Raw genomic sequence first — 25,690 nt, forward strand, 5'->3', positions numbered from 1 at the left:
TGGGCTAGGCCCAACTGGTGATATGATGAGCTAGCTACCTGTGGGCTAGGCCAACCAACTGGTGATATGATGAGCTAGCTACCTGTGGGCTAGGCCAACCAACTGGTGATATGATGAGCTAGCTACCTGTGGGCTAGGCCAACCAACTGGTGATATGATGAGCTAGCTACCTGTGGGCTAGACCAACCAACTGGTGATATGATGAGCTAGCTACCTGTGGGGTAGGCCAAACCAACTGGTGATATTCTGGCGCGGCCTACTTCACCACCCGTCAAATTACCCCCCAAGGCTGGCCAAGCAATAACCAAGCAACTTCCATAACGATCTGCCTTGGGGTGAGGATTTAAGTACATGCACGGTGTTTTTGAAGTATATATAGATTGGACTAGATAATTTGAACAGTTTTTGCTCACCCCTTAAGCTCCATTCTGACAGAACAGCCGGTTAATATTACACAGATAAGCAAATTCTTACCCGCAGTGCCCGGATTGAGATAAGGCGGAGCTTTTACTCTTTTAGATAAGGGCATTTGTCGATAACAATAATGTATGTATAGATTATAAAATAATCATAACGAAAAAAACTCTATTGTTTTTTTTCGGTCTAACGTCGTATCTCTCCTACAGATCAGGGACTAAGGGACTCAGAATGATAATTAGTCACGGAAAATTTAACTGCGATGGGAAACACAACAAAAAGCCAACAGTGATTATTATTTTGAGTAGATGGAAATGTATTTTGTTATCGCCTCCGGTCAAAAAAGATCTTCCGTTAACCTTTCTAAATCATGATTGAGGATTAAGTGAATAGCCGAAGAGCGGCATCGTGCAAGGGAGGTAACTCAAATTTAGATGGTTTTGCATCCACTAAGCTATCAATTTTCTAAGATGTATTGATCGGTCATGGTTTCTCACATACTCCATAAATAAAGTATGAATTATTAACTTAAGTCCAATAGCTCAAAGAAAATGCTGAATACACATTCAATATGAGAAAGAATGAAATTGCTGACTGTTGGGATCACATTATTTTCAAGACTTCTTGACTGAATCAGTCATTTTCTGACACTCAATTATTTAATAGCCATTCTGTTAGGAACAAAATAGATAATGCACTTGTGAACAGGAGAGTACTGAAGATTTGAGTAAGAATGTTTGTTATGTACTTTTCCTCAAGGAGGTTTCCTACAAGGAAGAAATAAAAAAAGAACTTCTTGGCGCCGAACTTTCGAAAGAGACATGTCAGTGAATATGTTTATACAATAAATCGCTTAATTTGAGCATATGGTTAACTTAATTGCGTTTAATTATCCCATCGACAATCTAATTACTCCTATATAGGTATAAACACACACCTTCTGTGTTGGCGAGTGGAGGCAATCTTTTTAACAACAATACTTGTTTGTCTAGCATCACAGATAGATCAACAAAAGATACACATATTTATGACTGGCGAGCACCAGCAATTCCGCCTCCGCGTCTACAACGTTGATTAATCCTATAAACTGTCTCCAGAATTTACGAGATTAGGATAAATCAAGGTGTTAATCCCAGATCGAGAGAAACGATTTAATTACAGCCAGCTTGGTCATCGATGGTGCTAGACCGTACGGTCATAAAGCAGACAGTGGTCACGTTGTCCATGAAAGTTCATTGTTAAAGATAGTGATTGTGTATATAGAAATTAACTTGATGTAGGTGGCTTTAGCGGGATCATTAAATCTTTAGAATAAAATTTTGGTAATTAGAGACGATGACTTACAGAAACAAGTCCGATGTCGCGAGACGCGTGGCAGACATTACTACGCGATGTTAATAATGTCCTGTAAAACATCAAAGAGGCCGCGCGGCGTTAATGCGACATTGGACAATGGTTTTAATGGGGTTGGGTTACCTTCTTTTCAATGTTTAACCGCTCAAGTGGCGAGAAAGCATATGATGATGGATGCAATCATTTTCAAATCCGTTCAAATTGTCGAGTATAGTCGGCGATGTTTCGGCAGGTGAATTTGTCATTGGAAGTCGCCAGCCCATTGAAGAACAAAAGACGCCGCGTGTTGGTAGTTTAACTTTAACGAGGGCAGGTAATAACCATCCAGCTGATTGCAGGTTCCTCCACTTAGTCGGTGATGTTTACAGTTGGGGGGGATAAAGTTAGCCATTGTGGAGGAATTTGGGTCAATGATTGTGATAGGATTATCAAGCACACGACAGATGCTACATTAATAGGTTACCTATTAAAGACATCTTAGAGACAATAGGCAGATATTGGATGATATATGAACGAGATATATGCTACTCAAAGGACGTTAAAGATTAACTTTTGCAATATTAAAGATTCGCGTATCCTTAACTAATTTTGAGTAGTATGTTAACGCAACACATTTCTACACCATAACGCTATTCATTGATTTTAACTGATGAATGAAATTAACTATCAATTGACAGATAGAAAAGCGTCATTTTTGCTACCCATATGCTACATAATAGCCTAAAGAATAGTTTTGATTAGTTTAATGTAATGGATGTTACAAACGCTGTCGTCATATCGGATGGGGTTGGACGGAATAGCGATAGACATTAATCATTGCGGATATCCAACAATACCGCTATGTGTTGTAAACAGATCTTCACAAAGAAGGTATTACTGTCTGTATCAGAGGTCGAACTAAAGGCGTATTAAAAGAACATCCTTTTCGTGAAGCAATACACGGATTAGTATGGTGCTCTGCTGGCATGAACAAGTTAACGGTTGTGTTGATTAATGGCTATGCACAGGCCGGCATCTGTCAACATTATACAGAGAACGTGCACATAGGTTGTGTAGAAAACATCCTAGCTCCGCCTAAGGGTGAAGGAGGAAGCGTTTGCCGGGGGACCTGCGTGTCCCCCAAACATCTGTTGCCCTCGTCTTATCACAGATGGCTGTACGTCCGGCCCTAACAGTTTCTGTCGTCTAAAACCCAAATCCGGTTAAAAACGACATGGAAACACACGCGTACACCTTCTCTGATTGCCTTTGTTCTACTGGAGAACATGCCTGGACACACGACTGTCAGTCGCCTCCAACCAGCTGCCGGGAAAATGTAACTCTTATAGTTTACTTGCAATATCACCTGTGCAAATTCATGTTTTTTTAAATATCCAATTCGGTCTGGACATGTCTCTTTGAGAGATCAGTTAAATCATTATTAGAACACCTTTCCAAAGATCAAAATGTGAATTGTGTTCAAATATTTGCTGGGCATGATATGTAGCCTAAACAGTGAATCGTGTATACTACGTGTAAGTACGGTCAGAAACATTGGGTAGTCTAACTGATGAAGTGTTTGGCTAGTAGTGCCAATGGGTTCGCCTCCCCTCATGGGTAACATAAGTCCATTCTTGGTTCCCCCTGTCCCTTTATGGCCGTATTTTGTATGTACACATTAATAATCATAGCTAAACTCGAGGACTTCAGAATATGGAACCGTAATAGATATCTAATTTATATTTTGATTGTAACACACTGGTACTGTGTCCACTTCACTACGTACATATTCAGTACTTTTTGTCTCTCGTAACATACGACTACATTTTTATAGTTTTCAATCTTTTAATGACGACGGCATCACAATAGCCGAGCGTCTACTGTTATGCGGCAGGTGCGCGCACCTAGGTCGTCACTCGATTGCTTTGCTGGCTCTCGCGGTCGAGTTTTCCCGCCATGTCTCTGTTCTTGAGCACTTTAACTTGGAGAGGCAGTCTCCTTGTCCCATCACAAAACCTCCGCACATTAACACATGAATACATAACCTTGGGCATTTATTTACCGCTCTGTGCTGCTTTCATAAAACGTTACCTGTCTCTAGAATCTCTAGAACATCTCGAATTACGGAACAGGTGTTTTGAGCCGTCATTGAAGAAGTTCCCGGTGTAAGAACACATGATTGTCCCCGCCCTCGCGCTCAGCATTGTAACACCTTACCCTTGCTGTTGTTGCAGAATGCAAGGTGTTAATTTAAATTTTCTTGAGACGTATTTCTTTGAGGAGTTTACAAGGCTTATTTTTTTTACCAAATTACTTGATGAGGTAGTTGTTCTGAGGAACTCCCCCAGTCCCCTCGCTCTTGTTTCAGTTCGAAAATCATTCCTTTGCGGGACAACTCTTGCAATCTCTTGATGCTAACAACCCACGGACATACCAATGCGCCGTTAGCTGAAAATCTATCTTGTCAATGTGTACCTGTGCTTTTGGGTAAAAATCTCTTTGAAGTCGCCAGGTGCGCTATTACGGTTTAAACTGAACACTAGTCGTTATCAGTACGAGACTGTCATCATGGGCAGATGTTTAAACCGAAGTGAGCCGATCCCGCCTTATTCCGACGGGTCTGCTGCGATTCGCTCCCTCGCCCTAAGATAAACAACTCCGAGGAGGAAATCCCTCCCGCCTCTGATGAATTATATCTCAAGCGAAATGACATGCTACACGCGACACGAGCTTGGCGCGTGGCAAACCGGGAGACCTATGTACATCTTGAACAAAAGACTTCTCAGAGCAAGTGGGGAAAATATTTTTAAAAACCCGCTCCAGTAGAAACTAGATTTGAAAGTAATTATGTGCAAGCTCTTAGATGTTTTCTGAAGTACATACAGCTTTATTTGAATAACAATTCACTATCTGCCTGTTTGACAAACGGTTGACCCAGTTTGCACTAAACCTAGGTTGCCTCTAGTGAAAAAAGTCGATAGCACTGCGCATGCGTATCTAGTTCAATGTTAGAAGCGAATCTGCGAATTTCACAAATTTTGTTGGTGTCACCCCCGTCTCATCCCATAGTGAGGGTCGTGAATACGGTTGAACGTAGACAGGTGCTGTAACAGCCACGAGTGAATAGGACGATCTTTCTGAAAAACATATCGGGTCCCGACACTGAGCGATGTTACGCTGTGTGGCTAACCATGTCGCACCTATATGCAAATGAGAATCTCGGAGATGGCGCGAAAAATTATTACATTAACGGCACGCGACACTCGTTTACCACTAAAACATTACCGCGAATATTCATTAACACACACAGGTTCCTTAGGAACTGTAAATAAGGAAGTTTTCTCAAATTATATATTACTCATAACCAAGGATACCAACTTTTTAAAGGTAGGTGACACGTATATAAATATTATCTATGTATCTACCTGCATAAAGACACACCTGAATCGGTTTATGGTCATGCACCTGTGCTCTCGTATAATATCCAGAGGTATCATTCAAATATTTTTCCGTCCATATAAGTGCTTTCGCGCCACTCGCTTTTCAAATGGTGACATCTTTTACACTGCAGGTGTAATGTGTTTACACGTGAGATACGGGAAGTCACACTTCTCTGTATTCGCTATGTCACCTTGTCAAAGCTTAATCACTAAGTCTATATGTTGTCCTCAACTTTAATGAATCTCTCTGACCGAGGTGTCAAACTAAGTTCAATATTTTCGCAAACGGACTGTCAAAGGTTTTACCCCTGTCCCTCACTGACAAGCCTCTCACCTGTTACCTCAATATTTTCTCATTAGCGCTACAGGTGAGTCAACTCGGTGTAAGCTTATTATGATGTGCGAGTTCATAAAGACAATGCTGGGGGATGGTGTTTGTTTTGTTTGTCGGTTTATGAACTCCGATATTTGGAAAACTTTATCACTTTGAAGTCGAAACACCTGAACAGGTGTTGACAGCGTTTGAAAACTTGTATTACTTCACAACCATTTGTTTAGCATAGATGGAATAAAACAATCAAATTTGAGTTACCTTTTTATACTTCGGTGTCAAATTTCATCTTAAATGCTTCTTTATGAAAAAGTTGAAGCAAGAAAAGGTTGATATGTACCCGAGTGGAATGTCTTCCTACTTTGTTTATTAATGTATAAATATATGAAAATACAAAAATCCACATTGAAATTGAGATCGTTCCCATTTTACCTTCTAGATTTGAGTTGAAATATGTTTTGTATATTGATTTGATTAATGTTTAGTTTCAAGAAGCGCTGTTCATGATTATGGCATCATCACAATAATAACATGACTCAACAGCATACCTTGTAACCATGGAGAAGAAGTGATGCTATTTTTATCCGACCATTGATGGATATTTTTTCGTTCAATGGGTGCGAGAGTAAGTTTGATACGCGGTGCTATGACGTCACGGGTATTGATGATGGACTCTAATGTTGTGTTAATTTTATATGAAAATGTGATCTTTTTGCACTGCCGAACCTGGAAGGAGTATCCTTTATGAAATAATTATTTTTACCTTTACCTAGTGTGGTAGATATAAGGCAACGATGGTGTGCGTGCATAACTTACTTTATACACTGATATATATTAATGCCTATATAGTTTAACTATACGGTACTTAGCTGTTACGTTCGATTCCCCACATGGCTACAATGTGTGAAGCCCATTCCTGGTGTCCCCCGCTGTGATATTACTGGAACGTTGCTAAAAGCGGCGTAAAACTAAACTCACTCTCTAAGGTGTTACCATAGTGTATCAAGGGGGAAATATTCTTGTATCAAGCAGGAATGAGACCAGTCAACATCACAGTAACATAACATTGTCTTTTAGAAACTATATGTAATGCGTCCCCGTTATCTACACATTTGGTATAGATCTCCTTACACCAGTCTGCGATAATGTTGATGTGACACAGCGACTTGGAAATGGTCGAATATGGACCCAGCAAAACTTAATTTGATGGAATGTGCAAAATTCTTCACTGTAGGGGTCCGATGACACGCCATCAGCGATGTCAGACATTGTAACCATCCAATCCTCTAATCAGACCTTTTGACATGTCCAGCTTACTCGGGACATCTACTGTTATAAATCCAGGGGGAAAGGTTTCTCGGTCCATTGGGAAATGGTAATATACTACTCAGAACAAGTAAAGAACACAACTGGAAAACCGTTGTTGCAAGATAAACGATTGTGAATTGGGTGTTCTCTAACTTCTTTTGGGCAGTGTATTAAACCGTGGTGGACGAAGTTGTAATTGTTGAACAAATTGTGCCTTAAACAGAGTGGAGTTAAATGGAATAGAGGTAAAGCTTATATGAAATAAAGGTAAAATAGGCATATACAAAGTAGAATTGAAGTATTGCTTATATAGAGGTATATAAAATGGCTATTACAAAGTAGAGGTAAAATAGTGCTAATGTAGACAAATACGGTTAATGTAACAGTGGTGAAACACGTACACTTGCTAAGTACAGGTATATCTTATCCAAAGTGTTTACAACAGTTATGGTTAATGTCAAATGGGGATAAAAATGAACGATATAAAGATGCCGAACGTCAGGAAGACAGCCATGTAAGTGTTTGTACAGATTTCAACTGTTGCAGAAAGTCCTACTTATTGAGCCCACCACCCGTCATCTGTGAAGCGTCACATACTGTTACACATAATGTGTGGTGACTTCAACACCCAAATCACCGAGCTCCATCACCCATACACCTGTAGGCTGATTATCATATCCTTACATTTCATCATTAATAATTCATTCAAACCCAGCATCTACCCTCATCTCTTATACTGAGCCCGGTGAACACTTTCTTTCTGTGATTTACGCGCCAAACTTGTAAATGGGCAGGCAAAAAACCTGACTTAGCCTATTAACAGATTTCCATGCCAGGTGTACGTCATGAACGTGTATAATACAAGGCAGACACAGGTTGTCAGCTAGCAGGTGAACACGATAACTGTTCTGTGTAAAGCGCGCCAAAATTCAGGGTCACACGGCCAAAGTTGAGGACTGGAAACGTCCGTCGTATGAAAACAGGTTCACAGTGGGAGGGTATGTGTGTAGAGGAATGGCGGGCCTTTGTGGTGTACCGTAGCTATTGTCGGGGATGTGAGTGATCCCCACATAACTGCACATGGCCAGGTGGGCTGGAGGGGGGACGTCGCCTTGGTGGCACGCGCCCATCTTCCTTATATGGAGGTCCAGTCCACGTGCTAGTGTGGGGGGACAATACAGGCAGGTGCAAGACTGTCGGGGCAGCTGACTGTACAAAGACACCTTTATGGGTAGCCATTCATCAACTACAATGGAGATTGCTCCCGGTTTGATAAGGGCACGCGCCAGTGCCGAAATTTGAATAAAGTATCCTGATAACACTGCTTTAAATCATCGACGAGATTTTTTTAAAACTTCACTTTACAAATGTATTATTTCCAGTAGACGCTGGTCCTATACGATAAAGTCCTGACTTAGAAAGACACATACTCTCTAATGTCCAGCATCATGTCATCCAGATTCAACCGGTAACCGTTAAGGATGTTTACCTGTTGGGGGACAGATGTGCTGCCTTTTGAGGGACAGACAAAGGGAGAGGGGCAGGGGTGAAGGTTCGTACCCAGGGAATATCAGGCGAGGAGGGAGAAGTGCTCGTGCCTCTCTGACTGAAATTACACACCGGATCCATGTGGCCGAATGTGCTGCTTTGTTCCAAGGCGACCAATTGCTTATCTTTCTAGACTCACATAGGGTGCTAATTGGTCAGAGTAATTCTTTCTATCCCCTCATACTATAAGCCAGCCGCAGAACTGTTTGGTCATTCAATCCCTCGACAGCCAACCTATCAGTGTGCTGCAGTCGCGTGGCTGCGCCGGGCATTTTACTCTATACTACAACCATAGTAATTTGACGTAGTAAACGCTTAGGCTACAATACACGCATCCCCCGCCGGTCTCATCTCCTTAGGCGCCACGGCCTGGGTAGGAGGTAGGGTCATTGGTCAGTTTTCGGACCTAGCTGTCATAGTTAGCCGGCCACGCTCCATTGTTAGTGCGTCCACGTGGTCGAGCGCTAATCAGTTGTTTCTCTATATCTTCTAGTGCTCCTGTCAATCAACCTATAGTGGGCGGAGCCAGTCAGCGACAACGAGGCTACTAGGTTCTGGAGCAATAATCAGAAACACAGAAGTAGCAAGCGCGGTCAGTAAACAACAACGATGCGGGCACGGAAAGCGGCAAGCTTTGCCGTACTCTGGACATTACAATTGTTGTCATTAGTGTCCCAGGTGAGATTAAACATTTTACTATAAGTTTATGTACTTCGTTTAACGCCACCTACATTTAATGCCAGTGGCTCAGAATTTTTTCCAGTCTCCAATAGTGTGATTTGTCTCTTGATAACACGTTTTCATTTATGGATCTGCTTTTTGTCTTGTTTTCAGGTACTGTCCAGCGGTAAATTTCAGTTGGAACTTGGACTATTCCGCAATGACCACGGACTTAACAATGTTGGAAATTGTTGCAATGGATATAGATCGGAAGGGATGTGCACCTCCAGCTGTAGAACGTTCTTTAGGATTTGCCTTACACATTTTCAAGCCAATATTGAATTGGATCATGAGTGTACATTCGCATCAAAGGAAACTCCTGTTCTTGGGGATAATACCATTGATTTCAAACGAACGGATATAGCAGAGAAGCTCCAGAACCCTATCAGTTTTCACATCGAGTTTTCATGGCCGGTAAGTTAAAAATATCTTCACTACATTTCCATCTATTTATAGTTGGGAGTACCTGGAATCGTTACGGCATCCCTGTACAGCTTGCTCCTGCTACCAGTGATATAACAGAGGTGTTCCACTTCTGCTGCCTGGAAACACGGATCAGCATCTCCATAGAGAGTTGGTTCGACCACATCATCTGTACGCCTCATCTGGCTATAGGGTCTTTATGTCTACCTTGTATTACCTCCATTTCGTCATCTAACCTTATACCACTATGTTTTGAACACGCATGAAGACCATATAAATCTGTCACATATTTTGCGCGTTAGTCGTAGCTTAATATTGATCTGTACTTGAAAGTCAAAGAGAAAGCAACAGCTTGCAGGTCTTAGTCTGCTGACCGTTGTTTGGGACAGAGTATGCCTTATAGTGCTGCAGTAGGAACATGAGAGTTGTAAGCCAAATGAAGCTAAGGTATAATATAGGTTTCCCTTCTGTTTGCAGGGTTCATTTTCACTTATCGTGGAGGCTTGGCATGATGCAACCCTCAGTGGTCCTGCTACCGGTAAGTCATGTTTACATGTTAGGGAGTATATTTCCCATATCAGAGTTTACCTACTGGATGACTGACTCTCCATCCTATCAGTCCCAATGTGTCTATATCTGCGTCATCTCCGACAGTCAACGCTCTCTAACGGATGGAAAAAGCTCCTACTCTATCACACAGCAAATAGAAAATTCAACATGACACTAGGTTCAAGATACAAATGCTATCACATGGCTCCCCATATGCAACTATGTTGATGGCCTTCCTAAACACTAAGTATGATTGAAGGTGGTATTCACCTATTCTGCAGGGTTTTTGCTACTACTAATGGGCTGTGTGGGGTTGCATTGGGTGTGTAGGGGTGTATGGGGAGTGTAGGGTTCTATTGGGTGTTGGGGTATTTGGTATTATTGGGCTCTGGTGCAGGTATCGTCTGCTGTATCTGCCTCCGTCTTCGCTGTACGGGACCTTCTTTGTCAGGCTGTGATCGACACCAGGCAGGAGTGCTGCCAGGCGCGTGTCTCATTCGTTTTTTTCTCGAACTGAAATTTTATCAGACCATGTTTAAAAATTATGGGACCCGTTTTATGGGCTGTTGATAGATACAGCCCGAGGCTGGGAGAGGCTGTCGCTAGAACAAAGAGAGGAGACCATTGAGTGCGCTGATGTTCCAATAGCCTTCAATTCAAACCTAATCGGGTGGAACTACTAATGATCACGCTATGGCAATGGATGAACAGAACAGTGGACAGAAAGAAACATCTCTTGATGTTGCCGACTTTTAACGATTTACCATAATCGCATTGACTTTATGACAATGACGATTGTTGTGGGTAACTTCGTTAACTGTTCACCTTGGTAACGACGGTCAACAAATTACCATGGTAAATTGACAGTCACGTTATGCTTCTCTGTTACCTATTCGTTAAGGAACAGCATGAGACGCGAGTTAAGAACGTGGTGTAGCCGAAGATTATATTGGGAAGTAACGTTCCGCTGTTATTCATCGTTAATGTTAGAGTTAATGCGTCAGTAACGACAGCGTGGTGCAGAGGTTTGGAGGTTGGTGGTTGTCATCACAGCTCGCGACCCCCACGCTCCAGCAGACGACCAGCGGATATGGGAGGGGCTCTCTTGTGACAGACAGCTGAGGCACGTGGCTAGCTGGTGAGGGGAAGTGGGGAGAGAGGGGAGTCTCCGCTCAGGGGGATCCAGGACATCCCGACACTCGTCCCCTCGTAGCTGTCTGCTGCAGATGTCTGCCATCTGCTATTCATCATCTTTTCTCTTTCACTTCCTCGTTTCACTCAGCTAAACACGCCAGCTAGACTGCCCGCTCGGTCCCAGTCACCAAATATGAATGACTTTCTGACATGCGGACAAGAGGCCAAGATTCTGTCCCTCTGGCATTTACTAAACATTACCTCTTTTTCAAATCAATAAACGATATCCCTGTAACTGACCCAACCTGCTAAGTGTCCCCTGTGTAGTAGCAATGTTAGGGTTGAGCCAGTACGTTCCTTCACTCGCCAACCTGACGTCTAAGCTTGTAGACACATATTTCACCATTCCTGTATCTTCTATGTTACAAATTACTAACTTACTAGATAACGTTTGATTTATCATGGGTCCCCAAGATGTAGGTAGCATTATGGGTTTGGATACTACAGCTTGGTTGGACCGCTAGGTGCTTTGATCCAGGCAACGTTGGTTATCTCGTGTTTTCTCCGTCAATTATCGCCACAACTTATCTCTCCGGGCTGGATCATATCTTAATTAACAGATAGATGGTAATAGGGTGTGTGGCGCATCTAATGAACAGCACGCTCTGGAAGACGTGCGAGAACACAGCCGACAGAGCAGGCGGAGAGACTAGACCCAACAGGGTCTCATCACCCAACCTATTCAAATAGCCTGTGTAAGAGTCGGTCAAATTCAGTTACATTCAAAATGTCTTGCTGACTGACAAACGTGGTTGATCAAATACCTTGATCTGTCATGGTTGTGGCACAAGCGCACCTCACAACATCAAGGAATGATTCGTGATGTAGGAGAAGTGAAAAGGGCAAAATATTTAGCTAGAACAGCTGTTGACATTGGGAAAAAAACCATCTCTTATTGTTGCTGTCGGCAGATGTTGCGAGCTCGCACTATGTCAGCTGCAGAGCGGGAATCGTGAACGTCTTGCGGTATGCAGGGACACACTCCCCACCCCTCCCTCCCCAACACCGTCACGACCCCTCTGCTGCCCCTCCCGACACCGTGACATCTCCCCAGGGGTCCTCATCTATCGACACCATCCCTCCTGACACCGGGATTCCTCTAGTTCTGACACTGAATCAGAACCTCTACTTCTGACACTGAATCAAAACAGCACCACCTCACATATCTTACCAATGTCATAGATTCCATGATCGTGTTCCCCACACCTCTAATGGGGCGTTGCCATGTAATTGCAACACCTATAGATACCCGACAATGCGTCACCTGTTCATAACTAAATGTGTTACCTATATACAAGAACTTTAATCATTGCGGGCTTCAGTGTCATTGGATCATTACCAGGTAACATCTGGTTGTTTGTCTGCAGTATGTATATTTATACATCATATAAACAATATACTGTGCGTATACTTTAGCGTTATTTATCCATATTGCTGTTCAACATCTGTCGGGCTCTATGCTATTGCTACACTCTGCACATGTGGTAAAATACATAGCTGCAACTGTCGAAACTCGACAAATTGTTGAAGCAGGTTGGGGAAGTGGCTTTTGTTATCATACAACTAACATTGTGTTATCTGTTTGTGTTAATATTTCACTTGGGTGGGTTTCATGGCTACACCCCAGTGGTGATGTAAAAATCCTCTCGGCAATCCACCCGGTATGAGAGCTATCTACCCGGGTATGTGTCGGACACCGACCGGCTTATTCGCCATCTGTCATCGCCGACCATGGTACCCCCACCTCCCTCCCCCCTCCAACACTCAAGGCGATTAGCTGCTTCAAAGCTGCACGATATTAGTGTTGTGTGTCATTACAGGTTAAAGTCAGTTATGTTGTCCCTAGTTCCGTGAGCCACTCAGCTGCAACATCTGACACTTCACCGTGGCACCCTCTAACCAGACCTCTATCCCAGTTCTGTTACCATTGATCGTTCGTGCAAAAAAACAACATTGAAAATATTTTTAAATAATCGTTAGACAACAGACTCGGGTCGATCGTCACCAACATCATCGTATCATCGTTTTTACAACTCTCGGTTCTGCAGCCTCTCCGTATCGGGTTGAATCTCATCACCTATAAACGTTGAATGCATTTACACCTGAGTTAAATTTGAGTCCCGCTGATCTGCTATCATAAAGAACGAGTTTCTTTGTTCTGGGGCTTCTCGTTTTTATGTTATCGTGGATAGACGGGTGGCGGTCGGTAGGCCGGTGAGCGGCCGAGTTGAGGGAATGGGCTCACCGCTGACCGTGAGACGCGACAGGTGCGATAGCTGTTCTTGTAAACATCCACTTGGTGCAGCTCGGCTCTGCTGCACACAAAGCTCAGGTGTGGGGCATTGTCCAGGATACAGCACTGCATACCCCAATATGATAATAGGGGCTTGTATAAATCCATTCCTTCACTAGCATTACGAGTAAAGGATATTTTGGTGGGAAAATCTTTGTTGGCAGTGTTGTATTTTTGAAATGTAGGTTATGTTGATAGCTAAACAGGTCATGTGTTCAGATAAGGGAGTAGAACTGGTCTTTGAAATAAGTTTGGTTATCCTTGTCATAGGGCTGTGGCAGAGTTTCTGCGACGGGGTGGTGATGAGAGGGGGGGCTGTGTGTGGGGGGTCGAGTGTCACTACCCCCAGTTTACCCTATAATAATGTAGAGGTAAGGGACAGTCTGTGACTGGCAGGTGACAACGTCAATCTGTGTGGGTACTGATGCTGTTACACCCGATACTCCTTACCTGGGGTGTGTAGCGAGCACACTCGCGTTTCTCACGCTTCCCCCCCAAAGGCCCACAGTCCGTGACCCTGCCTTACAATAGCTTCACCCCATACCTTGCCTAGAGATCATTCAGTTTTATCACGCCGGCCCGTCAGCCCCCTTTCCCCTTCAATGGACAGCCAACTGACCCTCTTATTCCTAGCGTTTGTTAGAATTTTCCCACAGCCCCCTCCGCCGTGGGTATGATATCCCCATCTCGCTGTCACTCCCCCTTGTCCCCCCCTCGCGGCTTTACCTGTACAATGGTGATTTCGGTCCGTCATGCCATTCCATTAATTACCTGGGTTTTGTCCCAGTTCGCTGGTTCTGCAAATGTCTTAAACCACACTGTTTACAGTACTTGAGAGGAGTAATTTAAGCCCACGAGAAGAACAGCATGACAGCGTTTCAAACAAACAGCTGTTGATGGGGGGAAAATGAAATTCGGGGGATTCGTTTTCATGAGAATTTTTACCGTCTTAAAATCCCCATGCATATTAACTACCTGTAAACAGTTGCCTTAATGCTCAAAGACCTGACAGCTACATGCCCGCTCCAAGCCAGCTCTTTAGGTGAAGGAAGGTCAGGTGACTATTCTAAATAAAGTTAGATTTGAACTAACAGGATATTGCTGGCATAAGCACACGTGTATTGAGTACACAGGTACACCAGCAGTGGATCTTCAGGGTCAGGGAACTGGAACTGTTTGACAAGCGATATACAACAGGCCATAGGAAACAAAACCATAACACACCCTGCCTATCTTTCCTAGCTAGAAACAATACTGCCTTCTCAATGCACCCTAGCCAATGTGAATTATTGATAAATATGTAGCGAATATTGCGCCGTGCTCCACGAAAGTAGTTCAGCCATATGTTGCACCATCCATTGAGCCTTCTCTATGACTTGCTCCTATACCCAGCCCAAACGGATCTCCATACTCTCGCTGGCAAGATGTTGAATAACAGCAGCACGTACGTCTTCAGCCTATCTATGCTGTCAGCCAATGTGGTAGCCAGGTTCTGTATGCCTGTAGTAGATCAAGAATATATAACACTTTATCCAGGCGACCAAGATGGGGAGTACAACAGCAGTTTGTCATCCTTACTCTTGTGGAAAATTATAAGGAGACACTATTCTATGTGTGGACGAATAAACTGAAGTCGAAACTACCTCGCTGGTAAACGTGATGGTGCGGCATGTATACAAATGGAAGCGATGACAGGGCATTAACCCACACTGCAATGTAGATGTAGTATTGACTCGTGGTCGAGTCACTGAGTACAGTCCCTAGGATGCCTACATGACTTACTGCTGGTGTACCTTCAACACACAGACAGTGCAGCATCAGTTGGTAGATTTCCATTACGCAATCTAGTAGGGATCTCGGTACTGACGGTACCATAAACACGCCACTAGGCTTCAGGGGACTAGTTTTATTAGGTATAGTTCACCTAGGTTGTTTTTGAGGTATCATTGACAAGTCTTACGTGTTTCTAGCGGTAATTCTCTTCAGAAGGCTATTGATAAGTCCTGACGCGAGCTCTAAGCCCTTGCTGACCTGTCTTTTGTCATGTTCTCAGTTCCCCATTATACCAAGCTCACTTTCTGCCAAGCATCACAGAAGCTACGTAAACGCTGGCTTATTGAAAACATCACGCGATTTAAAAATCGTTATCTCCTAAGCCTATATTGGCGTTATATTGACGCAGAGTAACCTGTTATTGATGAATGTGAGCTTAAATTGACCCTATTCGTTGGACATAAACCGTTGAATACCGGAGAAAGTCACTTTCAACCGGGTTCAAACATCGACCGCTAGTCCTGTATTGACGTATCCCCTATTGGTCGCTGTCCGCGCCTACTTGAACTAGCCACCTGTAATTAACCGACAAGGCTGTCCAAGTATTGATTCCTATGGAAGGTTGTCTTGAGACCAAGATGAGATGACCATTGATCAAAACTGTTGTCATCTTTACCTGTACATGTTTTATTAAAACTAACAGGCAGGAAGGACTATGAGCAATCAAACAATCTCAATCAGTCCTAAAGGGACTTGGAGATTAGCAAACAACATACAACCGTTGTTAGATATGAATTGCTTCTCTTTAACATTCATAGACTTCGTTAATATGTGTATTAGACACTTTATTTGAATGAATGAATTGTTCAGCATGGGTTGCGGTATTGAATTAGTGAGCGTTGAGTTTGGGAGTTGGTGATTGTTTGTGTTCACTGAAATGTAGTTCCCTTCTGACATTTGGAACCAGACGGTATTGTCGTCTGCTTCGTATAGTATTGTCGTCTGCTTCATATAGTATTGTCGTCTGCTTCATTTGCACAAATAGACTACAGACCACGTGGTGTTTATGTATTGTGTATTATGAGGTAAAAACCAGTGTTTAGATTAGATGCAGTGAATGAAACAAATTAACGAAATACATTTGAGAAATGAACCAAATCATTATGCCTAAACAAAACGTCACAGCAATGAAAATATAACAAACTAGCAACATCTTGATAACAAAGATGATCCCTTGACGTGTTTTGTGTTTATTGTTTCTTGTGTATGAATGTTTTTGACAAGTGCTCTCTATTCATTTTACAGGTAGCCCACGTGAGCTGATAGACAGGTTAGCTATACAGAGTTCCTCTCCTATCAATGAAACATGGCGGCGGTTTAACCGGACCACGCAATACACCCAACTAGGCTACGGCTACCGTTATGTCTGCGACGACAACTACTACGGCAGTGGTTGTTCAACCATGTGCCGTCCCAGGGATGACAATTTTGGTCATTTTATGTGCAACGAGAAGGGCGAGAAAGTGTGCCTCAACGGCTGGAAGGGAGATTACTGCGATGAAGGTAGGCATGAGAACGATCTGCTTCAAATAACACCACCAAGTGAATGTTCTGGGTATATTTCAAACTGTTTGAATGCGAACTTGACAAAAGTGCCCTAGGGCTTTGGTGACAGGGGTCAGAAGGTTGGTATTTCTATTTCTTGGGTTTCCTTGAAATGTATATGTGACACTCAGTTAGTCAAAGTGTCTGCACACCTGACAACAGTCGGATTACAATGTCTGGAAGGGACGTTCCGATTGAACAATCGTACACTAGGACTTGTCTCGCAACTTTAATCAAACGCTGCTGATCCAGTTCACGTCTATTGGGTCCCTAATTGCAGTTTGGGTTAATTACGACTTGGCTGCGTCAATCCCCGACACCCCAGGGTGACAGGCACCTGACTACAAAACCATATCCTTTATTCACTGACTTGATCGTAGACAGATACTAATTAGGTGCATAGTTAAAAGCGCCAGGATATTTACAAATCAATCCTTTTATATGGTTGTTTATGATAAACAGGAAGACCAAACACAACTGACTTCAGTTTCCTTAAAGATGTATTTACCAAGCAGTCCGCTCTCGGTGTTGCACGCGCCGGACGGACAGACGATATAATCTAACACACTTCAGATTTTCATATGTTTGTAATACATAGCCTCTATCATACTGGCTCGCCTTGCGTTTCCTTTCCAAAATGCCTGTGTAGGGATGGCGAAACAATTTTCCCTGTGTGTAACTGGGGGACTTAGTGAGTGTGCATTAATTTGCCAAGCCATCTGTTGCACTAAATGAACATCACGCTCACTTCAGCATGAGAGTAAGGGCTTTAGTATTGAAAGTAGCTCAGCATTCAATAAGCCTGCCATTGAAGAGGGCGTCATTCACAGAGCTAGGCATGCTTCCGTCCCTCCCTGTCAGGGTTCGCTCCCTACCTCGTGCGCAGTCTCCCATCTTGCCTGGGGCCCTGCCCCTCCGCACCCCAGTCTGCATGGAGGAACGGGGGTCCCAAACCATATCTAGGTCACGTCTATTGATCCCGTCAGTGTTTGCATTTGCAGCCTTTGCGGTCGATATAGGCATAATTTTTCAAAAGAAAAGTCGCGTGCCGACCGAATTATCATAACAAAAATTGGCGCGTTCTCTTGGCAATAGGCCCGGGAAATCGCACGCTCGGTCGCCGAGTGTATTACCAGTTGTAACAAACGTATTTGGGGGGTGTATGCCCTAAAATGCAAACTTGTCAGCCAGTTTCAAAGCTGATCAAACAGAACTGAACGTGATTGTTGCATATTCAGCGCTCGCTGAAGCGTAACAGGCGTTTTTTCGGAACTGACATATTAACCTTATTGTACAGATCCCTTGTATTCTTACGCTGGTAGTCGGTAATCAGGATAACGAGACATGATATGGGTGCAAACGATCTAAGATAAGACTCTGAGAGCGGGTAACTCTTCTCTGCCGTAAGACATGAACCACTGGTGCCGGCGTCTTGGGCAGCTGACGGACAGTTGTCAGCATTAACAACTGATAGGTGTGTCTATCTGGCAAGGGGAAAAGGAAGTGGGGGAGTACTACACCTGGGCGCTACAAAGTATGGGAGTCGCGATCACCTTAGCGTTACTAGTGTTAGCCGAGGCTAAATAAACAACAAAAAACCACGATGCTTTTAATGTATGTTATATTTGGGATTACACTTTCTTAGTTGTTTTAATGGTTTTAATGAAATACATATATTCCGTTCGTTTACCTATACTCGTATTAATGCATACGGTTGTTGAAGATAATTATAGGCTAGGATAATAGTGGGAGTATAAAGGGTTGTTTGGTAGACATTCCATCAGTATGCAGATGTTGGTCACCCACCTGGACTGGGCAGCTGGTCACCCAGACCACAATAGCCTTTGCGTGTCCGCTCCGACCAGGGTAGTGACACTTGATGATCTCGGCTCTTTCAGTGCCGCTAATTGATAGGAGCAGGACCTCAACAAAGCCCCTACTCGTTGATCTTTTGTTCTCACTTCCCGCCATAACCCAATTGCTTGGAATTATCATCATTCAATCCCTAGGTCCACTCAGCAGCAGATGATAATTTTCTGCAACTAAATAATGTCGAGGAATTAGTTCATGGTCGGGTTAAACTTGGAAGCGTTACTACAACAAAAGACCTTGAGGCGTCTTCTGTCAGTCGCTTGCTAATTTGAACGAGGGCAGATGCAACAGTTTACATGTTGCCGCCAATGCAGTTTTTGATATATTTAAACATTACAAGAGGGGAAAGCATCTCCCTGCTATGTCAGCGAGAATGACGTAGTCTTAGGGCGAATTATGTGGGGTTTTTCAATAAAAAAGATTCCATATTTTTTTTTGAAAGCCGTATAGAAACATAACATCATATCTTTCTTTCTTCCAGCTATCTGCCTGCCTGATTGTCACAAGGATAATGGCTTCTGCGACCAGCCGAATGAATGCGAGTAAGTATCCTTCCGCGTCTGTCTTCAAAAGAGCTATCTCGCCGTGGTCGCTATCAGGTCTATCGGAGCAGGATCGCGTTCCCGAAATACATGCCTGGATAATACCAGCCCTAAACGTTGCATCACATATGGTTAAGGAAACAGCCGGTGAGGACGTAGGCACGCGACTTGAAGTCGGGGAACAGTTGGGGCAGCGTGGGAAAGTTGCGCGTGTTGGTGTAGTGTATCTGATATTCCCCCAAACGTTATCCCTGTGCATCCTCTGCGTTTGAAGTTGCGTCGTCAAGTTCCAATCTCTTCTGTCTGTACCTATTAAAATTCGTGTACCATCTTCTCAAATACGCTAGGCGCGAGCTCCATGTAATTGCAACACAGCATAGTTTTCAGTTTCAAGGCATATATACTAATTAATTGTGTGCAAACATTAGCACAACTTGTCTGGCTGGGTATCCTTGCTGGGCTGTTTTATGGTGATTTGTATGGTCTGCCAGGCATCTTGACCAGTCAGCCGAGCACATCTTGTGCTTAATGTCTTTCGGAAATGAACCAACTAAACGGAAATATTCAAGCAGGGATTCTACTCAACTTTCTGTTAACAGGATTCGACCTTGTTGTATTCGGTAATAAAGTAATCCTTCATTGCAACACAACTGAATTTCTATCGACAAGATTACTGGTACAACCCCTTAACGAAATAAGTAAACGCTTGAATACATTTAACCAAACGCACAATAACGTAAGTATGTATTCTGCTGTTAAAACACATTATCAAAGTCAGTCGGTGTTGGAAGTTAAAAGCTGATTAGCTGAACATGTTTGGTGTACAGAGGCTTAGTGTGATGCAATTAGTTCAATATTTGTTCTTTTTTTCAGATGCCGCATGGGTTTTCAGGGGACCTTTTGTGATCAGTGCATCCCTTATCCTGGGTGCCAACACGGTTCCTGCAAGAAACCATGGGAATGCAACTGCGAAGAGGGCTGGGGCGGCCTCTTTTGCAACCAAGGTGTGTTTCTACAATAGTCTCATATAGCCTCCACAATAATTCTCCCTTCTAACGATACACGTTCTTGGTTTTCTGAAACAATATCTTGTAACACTATCTTGTAACACTTTTCTAGGGTAACGGCAGTTATATTTTCCTTGATTTTCATCAAACGACTATTTAAAAAAACTGACTATTTTTAAAAAAGGTTAATGGATCAAGATTTGGTTGTGTTCTGATGCTGGAACATTACGTTAGGCACCAACCTAACGATTATAAACCTCAGTCGTCGCTGGGACATTATCAAATTATGTAATCTGATGTAAAACGGTGGCAAATATCGACAGTTTGCGTAGCCTATGGCCAATTTGATATCGGCTTCATTTCAACAACTAGAACAAGCCTAGAATATGGCAATACTCCTGGCAGTTAGGTGACGCATTTCACTGGCTGACTAAGGCAGTTTGACATGACATGAAAACATGGCCATACGTCACAGCGCTCATATTCCTATATTGACAAACTTTGTGCTATAATGATCGATAGAGCCGCGACTATCAACACACGGTATTATCAGACGAAACGTGCTGTGGTTTTGTGGTATTATTTGACATGACAGAAGTATTAACTTGCTCAAGAATCAGGGTTACTTACAGAATGGTCGATAACCGAGTTCATGTTTATGGTTCCAATAAAACTTGTTTATGCATGAACGTTTGTAACAAATAAGTGCTTCATTGTAGATCTGAACTACTGCACGCACCACAAGCCGTGCAGGAATGGCGGCACGTGCACCAATACCGGGCAGGGGAGCTACACCTGTGCCTGCCCAACTGGGTACACAGGTACTAACTGTGAGATAGAAATTGACGACTGTGAACGCCAGCCATGCATGAACGGTGGCACATGCAGGGTAAGTTTGAGAAAACAAGTTCCAGATAACATTAAAAATTGGCATTTATGTAAATTTAAAGATTTTATTAAAACTTCCAACAAATATATTTATATGATGTAAGTCTTCATGAAGACACTTTTCTGATCATTTTCTGTGGTTGAGCCGTCACATTTATTGACTGTTTATTTGTTACAGGACTTTGGCACTGGGTTCTTGTGTGACTGTACTCAAGGCTTCTATGGGAAACAGTGTGAGAACACAGCCAACTCCTGTGAGACCAAGCCATGCAGTAATGGAGGAACCTGCCTTGAAGACAAGGAGTCCTACAAGTGTATCTGTCCTCTCGGATATGAAGGCTTTAACTGCGATAATGAGAAGAACGAGTGTGTAGGAAACCCATGCAAAAACGGTATGTTTTTGGTGAATCTTAAATGTCATTCTTCGGATTTCTATGACAATTTCTTAAATGGATGATATTAGGTATGATTAAACTGGAAATTTTCCCTACCAGCATGTGACTAATAATATGTTTGTTCATTTCAGAAGGTCGTTGTATTGACCAGTTGAATGGATTCCGCTGTGTTTGCAATACTGGATACAGTGGTCCGACCTGCGAAGAGAATGAGGACAACTGTGTCCAGAACCCTTGTCTCAACAACGGAACATGTGTGGATGGCTTCAATGACTTCACATGTCGCTGTGTGCCAGGCTTTGTCGGACCCTTGTGTCAGAGCAATGTTGATGACTGCATAGTGCGTCCATGTGCTAATGGTGGTTCTTGCCATGATAGGATCAATGATTTTTCTTGTACCTGTGCTATTGGATTTACTGGAAAAACGTGTGAGATAAATATTGACGAGTGTGAGTCAAGACCTTGCCAGAATGGAGCAAGCTGTATGGACCGTGTTGGCGATTACAACTGTAAATGTATGGAAGGATTCTGGGGCAACAACTGCCAATATGTTGAAGGCCAGACCACACCAAGAGTTGAACAGACCACTCCGACTACTGTTCCTGCTGAAACTACAGAGGTGATTGTGAAGGAGACAACTGAAGGCAACCATACCGCTGTTGTGAACCGTCACAGAGGCAATCTTGAGGATGGACTGACCACAACCCAGCTCCTTATCATCATCTGTGTAGGATCTGGAGTCCCTCTCGTGCTCATCATTGTTCTGGTGACAGTGTGTTTGTGTCGCAAACGTCACCACATGATGCATGAAAATATGGAGATAGAAAGACAACAAAATATTGTCAACAACATCAACAACTCAGTCAAGTGTGTGGACTCTCACATTTTTACAACAATCCCTCAGAGCACGTCAAATAGTTCAAGTATTAAAAATAGCAATGAGGAACAAGACTTAAATAGGAAAAATTCAAAACATCTTTTAGAAAAATCCAATAGCAGACAATTTACTAAAGACTTAAATACACATGATCAGCCACCAACATACTTACCAAAAGACTTAGATTATGATTATGAAAAACCTTCCAGGAGGTTGGACCTGGGTGCATCTTCTCCAGTGGATTCTAGTTCCATTAGGTAAGTTGGACTTAGTTTGAACTTCATTTTATTAATAAACAGCAGTGTTTTCACAGCTGGTTCAACAAAGAAGCTAATGCTTGAATAAGTAAAATATCTTACACTTTGGTTCACCTTGACCAATTTACATGTCAATTCTGTAAATAGCTTTGGTTTGGTTGAGAAGTTGTTCATCGTTTGAAGTCATATATCTAATTCTGAAGAGGCTATTGAATGTTTGTATTTTCATGTTGGTTTGACAAGATATTTAATGTTTCCTCATCTTTTTTTCAGTGACTACAGTCCACGGGACTTAGAAGAAAATATTGCAAAACCTTCCTATTCAGAGACAAACAGAAACTCTATTTTAGTGTTAGAGCCCCCCAATCGCCATTCACATTGTGAGGAAGTGTTGGCCACGGAGGTCTAACAGTGTGAGACAGTGACTCCAGCATACATCAGTGCATTGCTGTAAAATACATACCGCATGATTTGTCAGTGTTATTTAAGTGCCTTTGTTTTGTATAGAGATGCAATATGAACGTTGTACAGTTGAAGAAGCTGCCTGGATGCTGTTGTTCATACGAGATTATTTATAATGTGTTGTTTAACAGACGGCTTCTGAGCCTTGTACAATATTATGCAAAGCTTTGTGGAACAGTGATGTGGACAAAGCCAATAGGCTTGCATTCTGCGATTGAATATGAGGGCATCTTTATGAGAAATTATCTCATTGGACTGGGAGTTTCAATATACATGGGAATGTAATTCCATAAAACCAGTGCAGTGAGGACAAAACTGAGACCAATACCGACGGGTGGACGGACATCGGCACCTTGTAGGCCACTGCCATTTCCACTTCTCATGGACAACGTTCCTTCCCACAATGCATTGCTTCATGCCAACTGATGATTGGTTGAGACTTCTTGGGTGTGAGTCTGATTGGTTGACACTGATCATGTGACTATTCATGAGGACATTACTGCTTCACCATCTTGGGAAGACTGACTATTTCCATGGACTTGTACTGGACACTACCAAACAGTGGATTTGTTCTGATCATCCCTCACAGCAGTTACTTTTGTGCTAGTTCCAGTACTTGGTACATTTTTGTGCAATCTGTTCAAACCAATATAAAAAGTATTTGCCTATAACATGGCCCAATAAGGCAGAGTTGTCCCAGCTCACAGACCTATCTATCTGGCTCTATGTGGTTTTCTAGTCTTGTTAAATTGCGTTACACACAGAGTAATGTACAGATTGTTGCATCGTGATGATGACGATGATAATTATAATAGTTGCCAGGGTCGCTGTCCAAGTGTCGTTGGTACAATTTACGATTCTGTGACGCGATGACAAAATAAGCGTTCACAAATGTTTTTCTGATTTTTATTTTTTTTGAATACCATTAGTTGATTGCTTGTCATAATACCCACACTATAAATACCACTGTAGATTGTGAAGTTATGGCACTTTGACAGCAACCCGCTTGTGTAAAAACTACTGTATAGAATTCTCATGGAAACTGATGTGTTGATTGTAATGATTGACCAAGTTGATTAAGTTATTGATAAATTACCGGTGAGGTCTTCTCACGCACGGTAGTAAGTTGTTGCCATTTTCAAATCAGTTATGACTGTTAAATTAACTATAGTTTGTCTCAAATTTTGGATTATTATAACAGTTGTGGAAAATGCATGTGAACTTGCTTTTGCTTTAAGAAGACAACTTCAATATGTTCAGTGATTTTCTCATTGAGTGTACTGAAAGCTTGAACTAATTTTGTAATAAGATATTTATATATAAGATAAACATGAAATGATTAGAATCTATTTTTGAAATATTTGAAATGTTGTGATGCTTACAAATTTTGATACAAGCTATAGAAAATATAAACTATTTAATTTTATTGGATGGAAATCAAAGCATACCCCACACTGTTTTACAGTAGGCTGAACAAACACAGTGTAACAAAGATAGGGGAGATGGGGTATACAGGTGCCCCCGACCTTTAATACCAAGATGCAGTTATTTATTCTTCCCATCATTCCATTGACTCATCTGGTGGCAAATCCCTGGGTTGCTCATGGCTTCTTTCGATTTTCGATGTCAAAACTTCCCAGTTGTAAAATCTGTTAACCAAGGAAGAAGAAAAAACCGTGTTATTTTGGTGTGTTTGTTATACCTGGTTTTGTTATGACTTTCAGAATAAACCGACATCCAACTTGTTATACCTTCAAAAAGAATTACAATGGAAGTTTTGACCTCCCCATGAGCATATCCACTGAGAGCTTTAACAATGTCAGTTTTCATGCAAAAAAAGGGCGTTTTGTGACATGTCTCTAGTATGCCATGTGACCACGAGTCATGTGACCATCTTTCACTCACTCATCTATCACTGTTCGTTTTCGCCATGCATCATCTACACATTGTGTCTGCACAGCTTTCCCGTATGCCTGTGATGTCTGTATGTACATAATATGTATATTTATAGCAAAAATGAAATTGTATATATGACTGTTATTACTTCTATACTATTAATACTATTGGTATTTCTCGATATCATTAAATAAAGAGGTCACAATCACTTATTTTTTCAAATTTGAAGTCAATGTTGTCTGTTTTCAATATCATCACTGCATGGAGTTCATAATGCCTCTGGTGACAGGCATTCAGAATGGAATCTACTGGAATACAGCCATGTCATGTTTCCAAGGTTACCTGAAGACTAGGTGTAAAATCACCCACACCATCTCAGCCTTATAAGGTGCAATACTCACTGAGTCAGTTAGGAACACCCAGGGAATAAGTCCATAAAATTTTGAAAATTCGCAATTTCACAAGACTGATGTTTATCAACACCTTTGTCAGACATCTTATATCACTGCATAATTATGTCAAAATATGCAATCTTTTCCATCACATACTTAAAGAACTAGG

At 42.3% G+C, this 25,690-nt stretch overlaps 1 protein-coding gene across 10 annotated transcripts in view; it reads left to right on the forward strand.

The window, feature by feature from the left end:
* LOC124255243 (delta-like protein D) overlaps positions 1 to 25,357 on the forward strand; it is a 165,806-nt gene extending 140,449 nt beyond the window's left edge. For 9 of the 10 annotated variants that reach the window (XM_046689102.1, XM_046689101.1, XM_046689104.1 and 6 more), the window contains 10 exons: positions 8,870 to 9,054; positions 9,211 to 9,510; positions 9,997 to 10,057; positions 16,634 to 16,891; positions 19,287 to 19,347; positions 20,221 to 20,351; positions 21,074 to 21,243; positions 21,421 to 21,634; positions 21,769 to 22,771; positions 23,045 to 25,357. In XM_046689102.1, coding sequence (XP_046545058.1) covers positions 8,986 to 9,054; positions 9,211 to 9,510; positions 9,997 to 10,057; positions 16,634 to 16,891; positions 19,287 to 19,347; positions 20,221 to 20,351; positions 21,074 to 21,243; positions 21,421 to 21,634; positions 21,769 to 22,771; positions 23,045 to 23,180 — 2,403 coding nt within the window. In that variant the 5' untranslated portion in view covers positions 8,870 to 8,985 and the 3' untranslated portion in view covers positions 23,181 to 25,357. The remainder of the gene's footprint in view (positions 1 to 8,869; positions 9,055 to 9,210; positions 9,511 to 9,996; positions 10,058 to 16,633; positions 16,892 to 19,286; positions 19,348 to 20,220; positions 20,352 to 21,073; positions 21,244 to 21,420; positions 21,635 to 21,768; positions 22,772 to 23,044) is intronic. The other variant, XM_046689109.1, reaches the window with a different exon arrangement.
* The last annotated feature ends 333 nt before the right edge of the window (positions 25,358 to 25,690 follow it).

Source organism: Haliotis rubra, unplaced genomic scaffold, assembly GCF_003918875.1.
Source record: "Haliotis rubra isolate DU_JTF1 unplaced genomic scaffold, ASM391887v1 Scf6, whole genome shotgun sequence".
In the NCBI taxonomy this organism is placed as follows: Eukaryota; Metazoa; Mollusca; class Gastropoda; order Lepetellida; family Haliotidae; genus Haliotis; species Haliotis rubra.